Raw genomic sequence first — 20,000 nt, 5'->3', positions numbered from 1 at the left:
CAAATTTACCTTACAGTTAGCAGAAACCTGGTATTATACTTTACATTACAGTTAGCACAAACGTAGATAGCATAGCAATTTACCTTCAAGTTAGCAGAAACCTAATAGCACACCTTACATTACAGTTAGCACAAACTTAGCAAAGCATACTTCATCTTACAGTTAGCACAAACCTAAATAGCATAGTATTTTACCTTATTGATAGCACAAACCTAAATAGCATAACAGTTTACCTTACAGTTAGCAGAAACCTAGCTAACATACTTTACAGTTAGCACAAACTTAGCGAAGCATACTTCATCTTACAGTTAGCACAAACCTAAATAGCATAATCGTTTACTTTACAGTTAGCACAAACCTACATAGCATGCTTTACCTTACAGTTAGCAGAAACCTAAATAGAACACTTTGCCTTACAGTTAGCACAAACCTAGATAACATACTTTACCTTACAGTTAGCACAAACTTAGCAAAGCATACTTCATCTTACAGTTAGCACAAACCAAAATAGCATGGTATTTTACCTTACAGTTAGAACAAACCTAGATAGCATAGTATTTTACCTTACAGTTAGCACAAACCTAGATAACATACGTTCCCTTACAGTTAGAACAAACCTCAATAGCATACTTTACAGTTAGCACAAACTTGGCAAAGCATATTTTATCTTACAGTTAGCACAAACTTAAATAGCATAGTATTTTATCTTAGTTAGCACAAACCTAAATAGCATAGTCGTTTACCTTACAGTTAGCACAAACCTAAATAGAATAATCATTTACCTTACAGTTAGCACAAACCGAGATAGCATACTTTACCTTACAGTTAGCACAAACCTAAATAGAACACTTTGCCTTACAGTTAGCACAAACCTTGATAGCATACTTTACAGTTAGCACAAACTTAGCAAAGCATACTTTATCTTACAGTTAGCACAAACCTAAATAGCATAGTATTTTATCTTACAGTTAGCACAAACCTAAATAGCATAGTCGTTTACCTTACAGTTAGCACAAACCTAAATAGAATAATCGTTTACCTTACAGTTAGCACAAACCAAGATAGCATACTTTACCTTACAGTTAGCACGAACCTAAATAGAACACTTTGCCTTACAGTTAGCACAAACCTACATAATAATTTCCCTTACAGTTAGAACAAACCTCGATAGCATACTTTACAGTTAGCACAAACTTAGCAAAGCATACTTTATCTTACAGTTAGCACAAACCTAAATAGCATAGTATTTTATATTAGAGTTAGCACAAACCTAAATAGCAGAATCGTTTACCTTACAGTTAGCACAAACCTAAATAGAATAATAGTTTACCTTACAGTTAGCACAAACCGAGATAGCATACTTTACCTCACAGTTAGCACAAACCTAAATAGAACACGTTGCCTTACAGTTAGCACAAACTTATCTTAGTTAGCACAAACCTCAATAGCATAGTCATTTACCTTACAGTTAGCACAAACCTAAATAGAATAATAGTTTACCTTACAGTTAGCACAAACCTAAATAGAACATGTTGCCTTACAGTTAGCACAAACCTAAATAGCATAGTATTTTACCTTACAATTAGCTCAAACCTAAATAGCATCATATTGTTACCTTAGTTAGCAGAAACCTAGATAACACTTTACCTTACAGTTAGCACAAATATAGATAGCATGCTTTACCTTACAGTTAGCACAAACCTAAATAGCATACTAACTCACTAACAGCTTAGATTTTGTTCCCCTTCAAGTGGCTAAGCTAGTAACCTTTAATAAGCGAGCTTGTTTTGACACATTACATTACAAATAACATGAATAAGTGGTTGTTTCCAGTGTTAATTATGTTTCATAAAAGTACTTCAAATCAACATAGGATCAACATAACAGCGGTTGCAATGCATTCTGGGACTTTTGGCATTATTATTAAATTATTAAATATAAAATAATCCATTACTGGTAAGTAAAACAAATGTAATGATTTTGGTAGAATACTACAACAAATAACAGCAGACAGTCTGTGCATTACAACTATTTTAGAGTTAAATAATGACATTAAAACACACAAAGTAATAATTCAAATAAATGTGCATCTTGCAGTAATAATAATAATGCTTACAATTCAGAGTCACTTGTGCTATTTTGAGGGATGGTGGAATGAGGACTCACACGCCAACGCCGCTTTCCTTACAGAGTCCCAGCGCGAGTTGGCCCCGCGACCCGGCTCGGCGTACGTCACGGACGAGATCTGGAAGAAAGCCGGTAAGGAGCGCACGTTTACAGCCGCAGTGTCGGCGCGTACTTCCTGCCCTGACCCGTGCCTGCGTCCGCGTGCAGAGGAGGCGGTGAACGAGGTGAAGCGGCAGGCCATGGACGAGGTGCAGAAGGCGGTGGCGGAGGCCGAGCAGAAGGCCTTCGAGATGATCTCCTCGGAGCGCGCCAAGATGGAGAAGACGCTGGCCGAGGCCAAGAGGAAGGCTCAGGAGGACGCCATCTTGGTCATCAACGAGCAGGAGGATTCCAGCGAGGTGAGAACACGCAAACGTCGGCGATTGTTGCTTAGCTTAAAAGACTTGTTTTTCCAAACTTATTTCTAAGAACAAAACATTTGTTTTTATATTTTAGAAAACGATGACATGTTTGACCAACATTATTGACAAATGATATAAAACAAACAAAATGTTCAGTATTTACCATTTAATGATATTATTCATTTGGCCGTGATATAATAAGTATTGTGCTGATTATTAGGGATGTGACTTCAGAAAAGAGGCTGCAGATTCCAAAAGCCTCTCTCGGCTGCTGATGCAGTCATGCGCTGACCAAATATGCCTGATTAGCACTCCAACAAGTCAATAACATTTTGTGCATCCACGCACAGTATAAAACGTTTGGTGGACAAAATGAGGCAAAGGAGTGAAAGATTTGACATGTAAACAAACTGTTGCGTTTGTTTGTATTTTCCCACTCCATCTTTTTCCATTTTCAATCCTTTTTTAAGAATGTTGTTGGACTTTCACAATATTATGTCAGACCCACTCATTGCTTTCGGTCTCCCCTAGAGGGGGGGGGGGGGGGGTTACCCACATATGCGGTCCTCTCCAAGGTTTCTCATAGTCATTCACATTGACGTCCCACTGGGGTGAGTTTTCCTTGCCCGTATGTGGGCTCTGTACCGAGGATGTCGTTGTGGCTTGTACAGCCCTTTGAGACACTTGTGATTTAGGGCTATATAAATAAACATTGATTGATTGATTGATTGCTGATGTGTACTAGAGCCGGACCATTAATCCAGTTTTGATTTTGACAGTGGCTTCTTACGATCATGAAAATATAATAATTGGGGGAAAAAACAATAAACGTGCACGGTGAAACGAATGAGTCGGCGGTCAACAACCCTAGTGGCTCCTTAGAGCATTCTTAAAAAAGGATTGAAAATGGAAAAAGATGGAGTGGGAAAATACAAACAAACGCAACAGTTTGTTTACATGCAAAATCTTTCACTCCTTTGTCTCATTTTGTCCACCAAACGTTTTATACTGTGCGTGAATGCACAAAATGTTATTGACTTGTTGGAGTGCTAATCAGGCATATTTGGTCAGTGCATGACTGCAAGCTAATCAATGCTAACATGCTATTTAGGCTAGCTGTATGTACATATTGCATCATTATGCCTCGTTTGTAGGTATATTTGAGCTCATTTAATACCCTTTACTTGTATCCTCTTTGTATATAATGTAGTTTTGCATGTCTCATGACACATTATCTGTATGTATTATTGGCTGCATTTCAGATGTTGTTCCAGACCACAGCAAACATTACCTAGCTGTATTAAATCTATTAGAAGAAGACATCCTGCCATTTCCTTTAACTTGGACACACACATTTATACCTTTGGCCATTAAAAGCCAGTCATTTCCAGGAGTTATCTCACCTTCTGAGTAGCCTCTGATTTACTAATTTTTTCTAATGTGGTAAAAATGTGTAGAGTGAATATTACATTTCAACATTTCTGTCAACAAGGATTTGTGTCAGTCTGCGACACATAGTCATTTTGATAGTAGGCTATTAGAGCTAATATAGACACTTACATCATGTGTTGTCTTCATTATATACATATATATATATATATATATATATATATATATATATATATATATATACATATATATATCACTTATATAAGACTTTTCATTTTTTGCGGCTCCAGACAGATGAGTTTTTTGTATTTTTGGTCCAACGTTTTGGGTCGCCGACCCCTGGAATGAGTAAAAAAAAAAAAAAGAGCCATGTCTCGTACAAGTTTGGGATCTCACCATGGTTACTACTTTTTATTTGACACAGGGCCTGACCAATATTCACTAAACTCCGCCAAAAAAATTCAGGCGTAGGATTTCCACGTGTACGTGACCACAAACACAGTCACATAATTGGCCAATAAAACGGAATTAGCTGATAAACGCAAAACAACATCAGGGAGAATGACCAAAATACAAGTGGAATGTTGTCATAGTAAGGAGAAGAAACATTTGTTTGGGGAAAATAACGCTCATTCATCCCTGGAACACTTCCTAAACTAAACAATGTCACTTGTAACAGCAGCTAAACTACGACTAAAGCTGGCAAGAACAACCCACCACACATCTCATCTACTTGTGTTGTTGTGAACGACATCATCCATGTAAGATCAATGTACAAACAGCAGTCGCGACTTCAGTCGCTCTATTTTTTTATTATTTTTTTATCAGCCTCAAGTCCTTTCTTTACTCGTCAAGATGAGAACACAGCGCACTTCCCCCCCTTCAAAATAATAGCCCTGGGTGCGCCACATCCGGTCTGACGGTGCTAACTAGAGATGTCCGATAATATCGGCCTGACAATATTATCGGCCGATAAATGCTTTAAAATGTAATATCGGAAATTATCGGTATCCGTTTCAACCTCCCGATTTTCCCGGGAGACTCCCGAATTTCAGTGCCCCTCCCGAAAATCTCCCGGGGCAACCATTCTCCCGATTTCCACCCGGACAACATTATTGGGGGCGTGCCTTAAAGGCACTGCCTTTAGCGCCCTCTACAACCTGTCCAGTCCGCTTTTCCTCCATACAAACAGCGTGCCGGCCCAGTCACATAATATATGCGGCTTTTACACACACATAAGTGAATGCAAGGCATACTTAATCAACAGCCATACAGGTCACACTGAGGGTGTCCGTATAAACAAGTTTAACACTGTTACAAATATGCGCCACGCTGTGAGCCCACACCAAACAAGAATGACAAACACATTTCGGGAGAACATCCGCACCGTAACACAACAGAACAAATACCCGGAACCCCTTGCAGCACTAACTCTTCCGGGACGCTACAATATACACCCCCCGCTACCACCAAAATTAACCTTTAACAGTTAATTTGACTCATTTTCATTAATTACTAGTTTCTATGTAACTGTTTTTATATTGTTTTGCTTTCTTTTTTATCCAAGAAAATGTTTTTAATTTATTTATCTTATTTTTTTTAAAAAGGACCTTATCTTCACCATACCTGGTTGTCCAAATTAGGCATAATAATGTGTTAATTCCACGACTGTATATATCGGTATCGGTTGATATCGGAATCGGTATTTAAGAGTTGGACAATATCGGAATATGGGCCATTATCGGACATCTCTAGTGCTAACAAAATAAAAGGCTTCAAAAAAGTACCTTACACAAGCATAATGCACTTTTTGATTCAATAACACAATTATGTCTTGACCTAAAATACTGGTCAAAATTGTCCAAAGATGGGTTGCATCAATAATTGTGAAGATTTTTGCATTTTATTTGACACAAAAAGCACACACTATGGCGGTAAAATAAGTAAAAGGTAAAAAAATGGAATTACAAACAATTGAAAAAGAAAAACTGAATTGTATTATTTGTATTTATATTGCTGTTATTTAGATTCAATATTATTATTATTCTTTTACCTGTTGTGGTTTATTTGTTGCTCATTTATATCCGTTTTTTAAACTATATTTAAAGTGGCGTTTTGGTGGTACCGTCACGGCTGGTTACACCGTTTCGTGTTAGTTCCTGTCCTATGCTTTTATTTTGGTGGCTCTGCCGGCTTTGTTGGTGTTTTCCTGTGGCTGCTTCACTTTTGTCACAGTGCATTTCCCCTGTCAGCAATTAGTTGTATTTAAGTTTAGCGATGATAAACGGTCCCGTCGTGGGAGACGTTGTCGTGATTTTAGAGACGCAGATGAACGAGGTTGCAGCGTGAGGTAACAAAGGGGAATGTATGAATAAAAGGAGCAGAAAGCGAGAGCAACGGGGACCAAACAGCCAGGCTGTGATGAAAACAATACAAAATGCAAAAGACTTACAGGAAATGCGGCACTTGGCGTGCAAAAGGATGGTCTATGGCCAGCAGAGAATGGAGAATAACAGCATCAACAAAGAACGGCGGCTCACACTCAACTTTTTGAATAGAACTAATTGCTAACTGAGAGCAGGTGAGAGGAAATGCTCTGCAACAGAAGTGAAGCAGCCACGGGGAAACGCCGACAAAACCGGCAGAGCCACCAAAATAAAAGCATAGGACAAGAACACCATCCGTGACAGGTGCAATGGATACTCATGTCTTCACATCAATAAATAATCATGTTTTAAATATCAATGATTATAATTGTGATTAGTCATTTTGCCATAATCTTCCAGCCTTAATGTGTACACAAGTGTGGAGAAATGTGGTTGTTAAAAAAATGTATATTATTATTTTCTTATATATTTTTTAAGTATATTTGTGAAGAAGAATTGTTATTTTCCTCAGTGATTTTTAAATACATTAAAGCACGGGTGTCAAACGTTACGGCCTGTGGGCTTGATCAGGCCCGTAAACAGGTTTTATCCGGCCCGCGGGATGAGTTTGCTAAGTATACCTACTACAACCTGCTCAGTGGCCTAGTGGTTAGAGTGTCCGCCCTGAGAGCGGTAGGTCGTGAGTTCAAACCCCGGCCGAGTCATACCAAAGACTATGAAAATGGGACCCATTACCTCCCTGCTTGGCACTCAGCATCAAGGGTTGGAATTGGGGGTTAAATCACCAAAAAAATTATTCCCGGGCGCGGCCACTGCTGCTGCTCACTGCTCCCCTCACCTCCCAGGGGGTGATCAAGGGTGATGGGTCAAATGCAGAGAATAGTTTCGCCACACCTAGTGTGTGTGTGACTATCATTGGTACTTTAACTTTACAAAAATCGGCCGAAATTTTTGAATGAAAGAAACCGCTATTCTAAATGTGTCCACTAGATGTCGCAATAGCAATTTGTATCTTTGTAGATGATGCTGCATATGTAAAAAAATTAAAAATAACCGCATGACATAAGTGCACCAGTCAAGGAAAATGATCATACTATTAGGGCTGCAACAACTTAGCGATGAAATCGATTAAAATCGATTATAAAAATAGTTGGCGATTAATTTAGTCATTGATTCGTTGGATCTATGCTATGCGCATGCGCAGAGGCTACTTTTATTTTATTTTTTGTATTATTTTATTTTATTTTATTTTTTTATTTTATTTTATTTATTTATTTTATTGTTTTTTATTTTTTATTTTATTTTTTATAAACTGCAACAATTGCAAACAGTTGACAAACAATAATCAAAATAAGTATGGCGCCAGTATGCTGGGTTTTTTTCCAATAAAATACTGGAAAGGATAGAAATGTAGTTTGTCTCTTTTATCCGATTATTAATCAATTAATCGAATAATCGGCATATTAATCGATTATCAAATGAGTTGTCAGTTGCAGCCCTACATACTACCTAAATAACATCTTGTAATTTGATGCTGATAGCATTTTTTTACCTTGATAGATTGAAAATGAACACCAATGAGTTGACTGATAAACATTATCACATAATTTATTCAGAAAGTATAAATAACGACAAATAAAAGGTAGAATACTATTAACCGCAACATGTAAGTGTAAAAAGAAGAGCAACAACATTATGATCTGTACAATTTCAGAATGTGCTAGTTCTATTTTTAAACAAAGAAAACAATCTAAAGTTGTCTTTATTTTTAAGTTATCGTGCCGTGATTTTACCAGTCCGGCCCACTTGGGAGTAGATTTTTCTCCATGTGGCCCCCAATCTAAAATGAGTTTGACACCCCTGCATTAAAATCTGTATTTTTTTTTCTTCTATGGATGTTCTGAACTCCTTTTGAATAAAACAAAGCTGCCTGAATGGAGTTGGGACTGTAATAACAGCGCCTCTGCTGGCGGCAGCAGAGTATTACACGCCTTAAACCTCCTTCTCCCCCCTCAGTGTTGTTGGAATTGCGGCCGCAAAGCCAGCGAGACGTGCAGCGGCTGCAACGCGGCGCGCTACTGCGGCTCCTTCTGCCAGCACAAAGACTGGGAGAGGCACCACCTCATCTGCAGCCCGGGACTTCAGGCGCAGCCCAAACCCGTTTCCGCCATCCCCGCCGCCCGGGCGTCCCCCGCGGGCTTGGCCGGGATCAAAGCCCCCGACAGCGCGCCCTCGGTGTCCAGTCCCGGCGCGGAGAAGGCGGCGTCCCGCTCGTCCACCCCTTCCACCCCGGCCTCGGCGCCCGAGACCAACGGACACTGAGGAGTTTTGCCTCCTCGCCGAACTATTTGTGGGTCACGTCAGGACAACACGCCCTGGGCGCAGAAAGAGGACCAGCAGCTGACGACCCGTCTCAGATTACAGAGATTAAAAATATGTACAGCAGCAGCTTTTCCTTTCTTTTGTGTATAAATGTAGATGATGATGATGACATTGTGCGTAATAAAAGCAGCCCTAAAGCGACTTCCTGTTCCGCAGATTCCGAACCTCGTCGTTTCGCCAAATTGTGTGCGATTGTGTCAAACAACGTCTGGAAATGTGTTTTCGCAAGGCAATACGAACACAAAGCGTTCAGGTATCACCTCACCAAAGTTCCACAAAAAAAAAAAACACTTTTCCACAACATTTTTGTGTTTTGTTTTATTTACAGCAGGAAGGGGATTCAAATGGCCCCGTTCGTCCAGTCTACCTGACACATGAAACGTGACGAAGCGAGGGTGGAACTACCCACTTTAGCCACCAGATGGCAATAGTGTTAAATATCCAAAACAAAACAGGGTTTTCTGGCAATTCCAGCTTTGACCACAGTGCCACTTTCCATCATTTTCAGCAGACCGCATTGCAAAATGTGCCCCCCCCCCCCCCACCTAGGAATAGGGTTATATGAATCCCTTCCCTACTGTATGAAGATCAAACTGCACGACCCTTTTTGGAGAAACAATCAGTTATGGAATACATCAGTAAAAATAAAAAAATTCTACTTTATGTCAACTTTTTTTGTTTAATCAATAAAGACTAATAAAAGAAAACAAAGCACCAATTTTTTTTGCCAGAAAATGCCTGGGTGGGATACATTAAGGTGGTCCCTAACTATATGCATTTCTGCTTTTGGGATCCTTCAACCAAACTCTCCTGCTATGGTGGAACAAACATGTTTTAATTTCATTTTGGTTTCAGTTTAGCACTTGGAATGGACATCATCATAAGGTGGAGAAACCTCAGGAGATTTTGTTTTTTCCATACAGCTTAAATTATCTTTTATTAAAAAAAGCTACACACACATTGCGTGTCTTTTGTTGTAAGAAAGAGTCTATTTTTTTTGTTTTAACCCCGTTTGTCCTTTTTTGGTACGAGTCACATGACAGGAAGTTATCTTGACGTAAAAGTACGAAATAAAAATAATAAGAGTTACCGCCATCAATTCTGCTTTGTTTTTGTCTTTGGATTCCCTTACATTAATTCATTACGTTCATTGCGTACGTTCATTACGTACATTCATTATATTAATTACATTAATTCCCTTATGGATAATGGTACGTTCATTACGTACATTCATTATATTAATTACATTAATTCCCTTACAATAATGGATAATGGTACGTTCATTACGTACATTCATTACATTAATTACAACTGTAATCATCCAAAACTATGAACTAAACTGGCTGGGGGGGAAAAAGTGAAAGTTGTTGTTTCGGGGAGGCGTAGTACACAAAAATAACCGCAGGGGGGCAGTGTGACGCCACAAAGTTTTATGCACTCACAGCAGCGAGGGAGCAGAAGAAGAAAAAACTGGACGGAAATTAAAATGTTCCAACACTGTCGTAATAATAATTGTAGTTCATTATGAACTACAATTATTATTACGACAGTCGTATTGGCCAATCAGAGCATGCCATTAAGTATCGTGGCCACTGATTGGCCGCCTGACTCTTATTGGATTAAATGTGTGTGAAAGTGACTTGTGTGTGTTATTTCATGTCTACGAGGCTGTACTAATGTTATGATGCGTATTTAGAAGGTCATACACGGGGTTTTTTTTTGCTGTAGCTATAAAAAAACAAAAAAACATTCGGTTTATAATTTGAAATTCGCGGATATTTGCTTAGGGACCGGAAGGCTTTAACCGGTGATAAACGAGAGTTCAGTCTCCTGTACCACACATGCATGTTCCCTTAGGTGCAGGTCACATAGTGAACACTAGATGGCAGCATTACGCAACCATTCATGAATTTGGCCTTGCAATTGCAGTTCAGTAAAGACTGATTGACGTCTTGCTTGGTGGATATATGTTTTAGTCCTAAAATGTTTATCTAAAAATTGTTAGAGAATCATGTGTAGTGATTTGATGCAGTTAATTTTTGTATTAGTATTTTAAAGTAAAGCTAGGCTCAGCATTCATTTATGTATATCTGAGATGCTCCAAATAGAGATGATTGGTTTGTTGTTGTTGTTGTTGGAAAATAGTGTGCAACTTCTTTGGAGGCGATAGGACTGATTGGTAACTTACAAAACTACTGTCTAAAAAAATTAGACAGTAGTCTAAAATTATTCAGCCTGTTGTTCACTACTCTTTATTTATTTTAAATTGCCTTTCAAATGTCTATTCTTGGTGTTATAAATAAATAAATGATAAATGGGTTATACTTGTATAGCGCTTTTCTACCTTTAAGGTACTCAAAGCGCTTTGACAGTATTTCCACATTCACCCATTCACACACTGATGGAGGGAGCTGCCATGCAAGGCGCTACCAGCAGCCATCAGGAGCAAGGTTGAAGTGTCTTGCCCAAGGACACAACGGACGTGACTAGGAATATTGAAGGTGGGGATTGAACCCCAGTAACCAGCAACACTCCGATTGCTGACACGGCCACTCTACCAACTTCGCCACGCCGTCCCTGTGTTGGGTTTTATCAAATAAATCTCCCCAAAAAAATGCGACTTATACCCCAGTGCGACTTATACATGTTTTTTCCCTTCTTTATTATGCATTTTCGGCCGGTGCGACTTATACTCCGGAGCGACTTATACTCCGAAAAACACGGTATGTATAAAACAACTTTTTATCATCATTATCATGCTTGCTTGTTCGAAGGCTTGACAAAACACAACAATACACACAAACACCCACATTGTGTACCATGTAATAGCGCAGTAATGAGCAGCTGAAAACAACGAGCTGCTGGAGCAGGCAAGACGGCGACACAGCCTTCAAACACTTTTGAACCCCCCCCCCCCCCCGTGTGTGTGTGTGTGTGTGTGTGTGTGTGTGTGTGTGTGTACGTCCATGCAGGTGGGTGAACTGCCAGCGTCGGTGTGACAGCGTAGGCAGTGGCTGTGACGCTCCCCCCGTTCAATTGTTAGGCATAATCCACCAGGAAGCTGCAGGGAAAACACACATACTGCACATTAGTGTACATCAGTGTGTGTGTTTTGATGTAGTTGATGAATTGTTGGTAAAGGTCTCCGAGTGTGATGCTGCATCACACTTATTTTGATATGATTTCACCCAGACCAGCGCAGCCTGGCCTTCGTTGACAATCGCAGAGAAGCCACCAGGCAAGAATAATATCAGCAAATACCGTCCGTAAAAGTATGCAAGTTAATAATAATTATTATTATATCACTATTTTCTCAGCGTTCGTTCTTGGTTATCTGACCCAAAGGTAGGGATGGGTGATATGGCCTAAAATCTATAACGCGATATACAGTATATAGCAGCCTCCTGTGGTAATGATATATATATATATTATTTGGTATAATAATGTGTATAATTATGGGTCACGAGAAAATTGTGATTTAAGGTGAAATGACTAAACTTCTGCCTTTAAACGTACGCACCGACACACTTTTTTACATTTATTTGACATTCTCAGCAGCAGGAGTATTACTTTTCTCTCTGAGAATGTCTCCACACCCGCCATTAGCACGCATGAACACTTCTTGTCCCAGTGGTGTAAAGAAACACAACATTTTTTTCCACCTGCAGTTTCCATGGTGATTCATAGTACCAAGGCTGGTGTGTGTGTGTGTGAGTGAGTGAGTGAGTGAGTGACCGGAAGAAAAGCTTTCACTCCTCGCCGAGGCGGAAGTCGCCTGCTAGTTTGTATGTATGTACACATTTCTTAATATAAGACAACTGGTTTTTTTTCCCTGACTTTTTTCGAGGGAAAAAATGAACATATTTGGCTTCCGATCCCAATGTGATACTTTGACAATAGATTATAAAGCTGAAAGTGTTTTCTACACTGCAAAAACTGCAATCTAAGTAAGATGAAATATCTCAAATAAGGGTGATATTTGCTTATTTTCTCTCTGATAAGATAATTCTTCTCACTAAGCAGATTTTATGTTAGAGTGTTTTACTTGTTTTAAGGGTTTTGATCCTAAATGATCTCAGTAGGATATTACAGCTTGTCGCTGAGATTTGATGACCTATATTGAGTAAAACATGCCTGAAACTAGAATACCAACTGATGCAAAGCTGTGTCATCAACACTCACAAGTCTGCAAAAAGTCAGTGTTCAAAAACAAGAAAAAAAATTACAAAAATGAGGGGTATTTTATTTGAATTAAGCAAAATTATCTGCCAATAGAACAAGAAAATTCGGCTTGTCAAGACTTTCCAAGTAAAATTAGCTAACCTCAATGAACCCAGAAATACCTTAAAATAAGTATATTCTCACTAATAACAAGTGCACTTTTCTTGGTAGAAAAAAAAGAGACCTTTTTGCTCAATATGTTGAAAAATATTCTTAAATTAAGTAAATGCTAGTGCCATTATCTTGACATAATGATATGCGCTCGGCATTACATTTCTTGAAACTTATACTATATAAGTTCTTTCATTTCTTGAAACCAGCAAACTTATACTAAAAACTAGTTCATTTTTCTTAATAGAAAGGCAACAAGGCAACCGCTTGTTACTCTCGGGGTCTCCTAGCCGCTCAGGCAAATCATATTGTCTAAAAATGCATTTTTCCATGGATAACATGACATCATCGCGCCAAGTGCGTGCTCTTTCAGTCAATTAGTGCGCATATATACAGCCCGGCCCAGCAAAGTCCATTTGGTTGTCATCTGTTTTAATTATGGGACACATTCGTGTCAAAGTCATGATTTTTTTTTTCACGCTTGAAGTAAGAAATTATTACTTTAAAAAAGTAGTTTTATACTTGTGAGTGTTGATGACACAGCTTTGCAACAGTTGATATTCTAGTTTCAAGCATGTTTTACTCAATATAGGTCATCAAATCTCAGCAACAAGCTGTGATATCTTACTGAGATCATTTAGGACCAAAACACTTAAAACAAGTAAAACACTCTTAACATAAAATCTGCTTAGTGAGAAGAATTATCTTATCAGACAGAAAATAAGGAAAAATCACCCTTATTTGAGATATTTAATCTTACTTAGATTTCAGTTTTTGCAGTGTTCGCCATGTTGGTGAGGATAAGTATCTTAGAAGCCGTTTCGCACTGTGGATAGACAACACATTTGTTGCAGCTTGATCCCCAGTTCCAGCCGGTGTTTTGGCAAGACACACATCTGGAACTCCTGCGTGTGTGTAACAAGGTCGGAATATGTGTACAGCTCCACTAAAGGACATTGGAGTGTTACTTTCAAAGGCAAAATTCAATTATTGCTAGAAACATCATTTTATATGGGACTTTATTGTATTATATGTAAAGTACATGTTCCAAAAAGAAAAAAAGCATAAAACACAGTATATTTAAATATACTAAATGTAAAAGAGGGATTAAATATTCAAAATAATCTAGTTTGGTTACACCATCATGAGCGCAACACAAGGTTGTAAAAGTTTCAACTACAATTCTAAATAAGATGTCAAAAGCAAACTGAAATCAATTTATGATGATTTATCAAAATATAAAAGAAATATACCGGAACAGAACGCTCATGATGGTTACACCAAAAAGTAACGCTATGAATCGCGTTTTTCCAAGTTTTTGGGGCATTTTTATGCTATTTCCAAGCATGTCCTTTTTATTATCGTCGATTTTAAATGATCAAACTAATGCATATTATATAAAAAAGCCCCCCCAAAAAAGTCATATTTATTTCGATTGTTACATTTTGAAGTACATTTGTGCAGGTGGGTGCGAATGTACCCATTACCAGAGCTGTGCACATATGAAATGTAATTGTGTCTCCGTTAGCATGCATTCCTTTTAAAGGACTCTTTGACGCGAGTACAGTCTTTAGCCATGTAAACACCGGGACATATTTTAGCTGTTAAAGTCTGCGCTCGGCGGCTCATCAGCCGATTGTCGATCAGTTAAAAAAGGCAAATATCAGCCCACGATCCGATCCCATGACCGGGTCATTGCTTAAAAAAATACTATCTTTGGGTTAATATCATAATATTATGTTCACTATTTTTTACAGTAAAATGCAAACAAAAACTCTTGTTGCTATATTGCTACAGTGATGTTTTGTGTCCTATTTTGACTTTATACGGGAGGAGAGAAGGACAACAAGTATAGTCAGTGTCACATCGCCGAGGTTCGAACCGGTCGTGTAGCTTGTGCATGTGTACCTAATGTCGTGGCCAATGAGTGCATCTGTCCACATACACACCTGGTAGATACATAGTAGTTACCACCTCAGCATCCTCCAGCATGTCGATTATGCAGCGCTTGAAGTCTTTGCTGTCGTTGGACTGCAGGTAGCTGGGAATTGCCAACAAAAGTCAGTTAAAGGGGAACTGCACTTTTTTATTTTGCCTATTGTTCACAATCATTGTGAGAGACAAGAAGAAAAAAGTTTTTTTTTTTTTTGCAAGTCAGTTAAAGGGGAACTGCACTTTTTTTAAATTTTATTTTGCCTATTGTTCACAATCATTGTAAGAGACAAGAAAAAAAAATTTTTTTTTTTTTTTGCAAGTCAGTTAAAGGGGAACTGCACTTTTTTATTTTTTTATTTTGCTTATTGTTCACAATCATTGTGAGAGACAAGAAGAAAACAGTTTTTTTTTTTTTTTGCAAGTCAGATAAAGGGGAACTGCACTTTTTTATTTTTTTTATTTTGCCTATTGTTCACAATCATTGTGAGAGACAAGAAGAAAAAAGTTTTTTTTTTTTTTGCAAGTCAGTTAAAGGGGAACTGCACTTTTTTTTAATTTGCCTATTGTTCACAATCATTGTGAGAGACAAGAAGAAAAAAGTTTTGTTTTTTTTTGCAAGTCAGTTAAAGGGGAACTGCACTTTTTTATTTTTTTATTTTGCCTATTGTTCACAATCATTGTGAGAGACAAGAAGAAAAAAGTTTTGTTTTTTTTTGCAAGTCAGTTAAAGGGGAACTGCACTTTTTTTTATTTTGCCTATTGTTCACAATCATTGTGAGAGACAAGAAGACAAAAGTTTTTGTTTTTTTGCAAGTCAGTTAAAGGGGAACTGCACTTTTTTATTTTATTTTGCCTATTGTTCACAATCATTGTGAGAGACAAGAAGAAAAAAGTTTTGTTTTTTTTTGCAAGTCAGTTAAAGGGGAACTGCACTTTTTTTTATTTTGCCTATTGTTCACAATCATTGTGAGAGACAAGAAGAAAAAAGTTTTGTTTTTTTTGCAAGTCAGTTAAAGGGGAACTGCACTTTTTTTTATTTTGCCTATTGTTCACAATCATTGTGAGAGACAAGAAGAAAAAAGTTTTGGTTTTTTTGCAAGTCAGTTAAAGGGGAACTGCACTTTTTTTAAATTTTATTTTGCCTATTGTTCACAATCATTGTAAGAGACAAGAAAAAAAAATTTTTTTTTTTTTTGCAAGTCAGTTAAAGGGGAACTGCACTTTTTTATTTTTTTATTTTGCTTATTGTTCACAATCATTGTGAGAGACAAGAAGAAAACAGTTTTTTTTTTTTTTGCAAGTCAGATAAAGGGGAACTGCACTTTTTTATTTTTTTATTTTGCCTATTGTTCACAATCATTGTGAGAGACAAGAAGAAAAAAGTTTTTTTTTTTTTTGCAAGTCAGTTAAAGGGGAACTGCACTTTTTTTTAATTTGCCTATTGTTCACAATCATTGTGAGAGACAAGAAGAAAAAAGTTTTGTTTTTTTTTGCAAGTCAGTTAAAGGGGAACTGCACTTTTTTATTTTTTTATTTTGCCTATTGTTCACAATCATTGTGAGAGACAAGAAGAAAAAAGTTTTGTTTTTTTTTGCAAGTCAGTTAAAGGGGAACTGCACTTTTTTTTATTTTGCCTATTGTTCACAATCATTGTGAGAGACAAGAAGACAAAAGTTTTTGTTTTTTTGCAAGTCAGTTAAAGGGGAACTGCACTTTTTTATTTTATTTTGCCTATTGTTCACAATCATTGTGAGAGACAAGAAGAAAAAAGTTTTGTTTTTTTTTGCAAGTCAGTTAAAGGGGAACTGCACTTTTTTTTATTTTGCCTATTGTTCACAATCATTGTGAGAGACAAGAAGAAAAAAGTTTTGTTTTTTTTGCAAGTCAGTTAAAGGGGAACTGCACTTTTTTTTATTTTGCCTATTGTTCACAATCATTGTGAGAGACAAGAAGAAAAAAGTTTTGGTTTTTTTGCAAGTCAGTTAAAGGGGAACTGCACTTTTTTTTTTTTGTGCCTATTGTTCACAATCATTGTGAGAGACAAGAAGAAAAAAGTTTTTGTTTTTTTTGCAAGTCAGTTAAAGGGGAACTGCACTTTTTTTATTTTATTTTGCCTATTGTTCACAATCATTGTGAGAGACAAGAAGAAAAAAGTTTTTGTTTTTTTTGCAAGTCAGTTAAAGGGGAACTGCACTTTTTTATTTTTTTATTTTGCTTATTGTTCACAATCATTGTGAGAGACAAGAAGAAAAAAGTTTTTTTTTTTTTTGCAAGTCAGTTAAAGGGGAACTACACTTTTTTTAATTTTTTTATTTTGCCTATTGTTCACAATCATTGTGAGAGACAAGAAGAAAAAAGTTTTTTTTTTTTTTGCAAGTCAGTTAAAGGGGAACTGCACTTTTTTATTTTTTTATTTTGCCTATTGTTCACAATCATTGTGAGAGACAAGAAGAAAAAAGTTTTGGTTTTTTTTGCAAGTCAGTTAAAGGGGAACTGCACTTTTTTATTTTTTTTATTTTGCCTATTGTTCACAATCATTGTGAGAGACAAGAAGACAAAAGTTTTTGTTTTTTTGCAAGTCAGTTAAAGGGGAACTGCACTTTTTTATTTTATTTTGCCTATTGTTCACAATCATTGTGAGAGACAAGAAGAAAAAAGTTTAGGTTTTTTTTGCAAGTCAGTTAAAGGGGAACTGCACTTTTTTTAAAAATAAACACAACAGAACAAATACCCAGAACCCCTTGCAGCACTAACACTTTCGGGACGCTACAATATACACCCCACGCTGCCCCCTATCCCTGCCCCCCCCCCCCCGCCCCCCCAACCCCGCCCACCTCAACCTCCTCATGCTCTCTCAGGGAGAGCATGTCCCAAATTCCAAGCTGCTGTTTTGAGGCATGTTAAAAAAAATAATGCACTTTGTGACTTCAATGATAAATATGGCAGTGCCATGTTGGCACTTTTTTCCATAACTTGAGTTGATTTATTTTGGAAAACCTTGTTACATTGTTTAATGCATCCAGCGGGGCATCACAACAAAATTAGGCATAATAATGTGTTAATTCCACGACTGTATATATCGGTATCGGTTGATATCGGAATCGGTAATTAAGAGTTGGACAATATCGGAATATCGGATATCGGCAAAAAAGCCATTATCAGACATCTCTAATTAAAATGACCAAATACAGTAAATATTGTACATATTACATATTGTTATAAACGTGTCTGTTACTACATTATATATAGATTTGCAGTGTGTATACAAAACGTTGATGGAGAGTTTTTCCAAGAGTTTTTATCCTCTTTAAAATCCTTTTTATCCTCTTTAAAATCCTAAAAAAAAAAGAAAAAAGACTTGTGTTCTTGTCTCTCATAATGATTGTGAACAATAGGCAAAATTAAAAAAAAAAAAAAGTGCAGTTCCCCTTTAAGTGGCATTTGGATTTGAGGGTTTTAGTATTTACGAGTGTCCAATGAGTTTCAGCGCTGACCTCATCCAGGAGACACGGTCTGGCCAGAACTCGTAAACCACGTAAGAGGACTTTTTCGGCAGCTTCTGAACGGAGATGCTGACAGCAAGAAAGAAGAGAAACGGGATTTTAGGCCGTGGTCACACTTGAAAAAGTAATTACAAATGATGCTTGTGGAGCACTTTGGTGCGATAAGCCAGCATTCACACTGAATTTTTTATTTATTTCTTTTTAAAAGGATGATATCGTTTAATATCCTGCTATCTATCCTCCTGAGAGTCAGCGTCCTCTGCAGTGGACATTCGTATTTTCCATTACAGAGCTATTTTGTTGTAAAATGTGTAGGTCTGACAAAATAAATGTCCACTGCAGAGGACACACCTGCTTGGATGTCACAAAAAGCTTCTAAAATATACTTTCAAAGAATGCCACACACACACACACACACACACACACACACACACACACACACACACACACACACACACACACACACACACACACACACACACACACACACACACACACACACACACACACACACACACACACACACACACACACACACACACACACACACACACACGGCAGGGGAAAGCAGAGTAGAAACAACATTTCCAACCCATTTTCTCTTACACGTTTGTCATTTCTGCATGTTTTTTTACTGTCATTTTGACTTGGCGTTCACATTTGAGCTCAAGTGAACCGAACCGCACCACAGCAACACAACCGGCCATACAATGTATTTGTACTAGTTTAAAAAAACAGAACAAGCAAGACACTGACTGCAGGTTGTCCGAGTGGGCCGACGTTGCATCGACGTAGCTCTTGAGAACTTTCCTAAAGTGGTCCAAGTCGTCGTCACTCACAGCCATCTTCCTCTGCACCAGGAGGATGTTCTGTAGTCAGCAGGAAGAGAAAACACTTTTGAAATAACTTTATGGCCTTGAACTTACAACTTGTTGTGCTACTTTTCCAGCACATTCAAGCTGAGGCAAATTGAGTCACGCTGCAACATTCAGAACATTTTTTTAAGCTGACTGTCAGCATGAAAATACACACAAAAAAACTTCTGCATTTTCCTTTTGATTACTTGAATGCAAGTGTCGCCATGGTTACCACTGACGATGGTGTTTTCTGTACCTGTTTTCTAAATTCTGCCTCTCCAGCAGACTGCAGCCTCTTAATTGATTCGAAATGCACTTTAAATGTACTTAAAACGGCAACATGAAAGAAAAATCTCGAATTGCTAAAAAGCAGTTAATGGTTCTTTTGTGAAAAACTTTCTATTTTTAGTATATTTGTTTAAAGTGACAAACAATATACAGTATAAACATTTTTACAGTAGATTTTGGGAAGCTGATAAATGAGTGACAAGCTCAAATGAGTCAAATCATGAGAAATAGTCCGGACATTCTGATAAAAGGGTGTTGTCTTATGCAAAAAGTGTTTTGTTGTATTTTGTTCTAAAAACGTCTTAAAACAATATGATATATGACAATATTGTTATAAAAAAGTTGGAAATACATTTAAAAAATAAAATAAAATAAAAATAAATATATATATATATATAT

At 37.4% G+C, this 20,000-nt stretch overlaps 2 protein-coding genes across 5 annotated transcripts in view; one reads left to right on the top strand and one right to left on the bottom strand.

The window, feature by feature from the left end:
* The window catches only part of cbfa2t2 (CBFA2/RUNX1 partner transcriptional co-repressor 2), a 172,895-nt gene extending 164,153 nt beyond the window's left edge, over positions 1–8,742 (top strand). For 3 of the 4 annotated variants that reach the window (XM_062037786.1, XM_062037789.1, XM_062037787.1), the window contains 3 exons: positions 2,191–2,259; positions 2,335–2,525; positions 8,321–8,742. In XM_062037786.1, coding sequence (XP_061893770.1) covers positions 2,191–2,259; positions 2,335–2,525; positions 8,321–8,626 — 566 coding nt within the window. In that variant the 3' untranslated portion in view covers positions 8,627–8,742. The remainder of the gene's footprint in view (positions 1–2,190; positions 2,260–2,334; positions 2,526–8,320) is intronic. The other variant, XM_062037788.1, reaches the window with a different exon arrangement.
* Positions 7,626–20,000, bottom strand: part of necab3 (N-terminal EF-hand calcium binding protein 3) — a 57,117-nt gene continuing 44,742 nt past the window's right edge. The window contains exons 10-13 of the mRNA XM_062037791.1: positions 19,213–19,325; positions 18,448–18,525; positions 14,968–15,059; positions 7,626–11,747 (exon numbers count right to left, since the gene is read on the bottom strand). Coding sequence (XP_061893775.1) covers positions 11,719–11,747; positions 14,968–15,059; positions 18,448–18,525; positions 19,213–19,325 — 312 coding nt within the window. The 3' untranslated portion in view covers positions 7,626–11,718. The remainder of the gene's footprint in view (positions 11,748–14,967; positions 15,060–18,447; positions 18,526–19,212; positions 19,326–20,000) is intronic.

This window comes from Entelurus aequoreus, linkage group LG26, assembly GCF_033978785.1.
Source record: "Entelurus aequoreus isolate RoL-2023_Sb linkage group LG26, RoL_Eaeq_v1.1, whole genome shotgun sequence".
NCBI classification, from domain to species: Eukaryota; Metazoa; Chordata; class Actinopteri; order Syngnathiformes; family Syngnathidae; genus Entelurus; species Entelurus aequoreus.
Note: the sequence above shows the minus strand (reverse complement) of the source record. Positions and strands in the feature narration are given on the sequence as shown.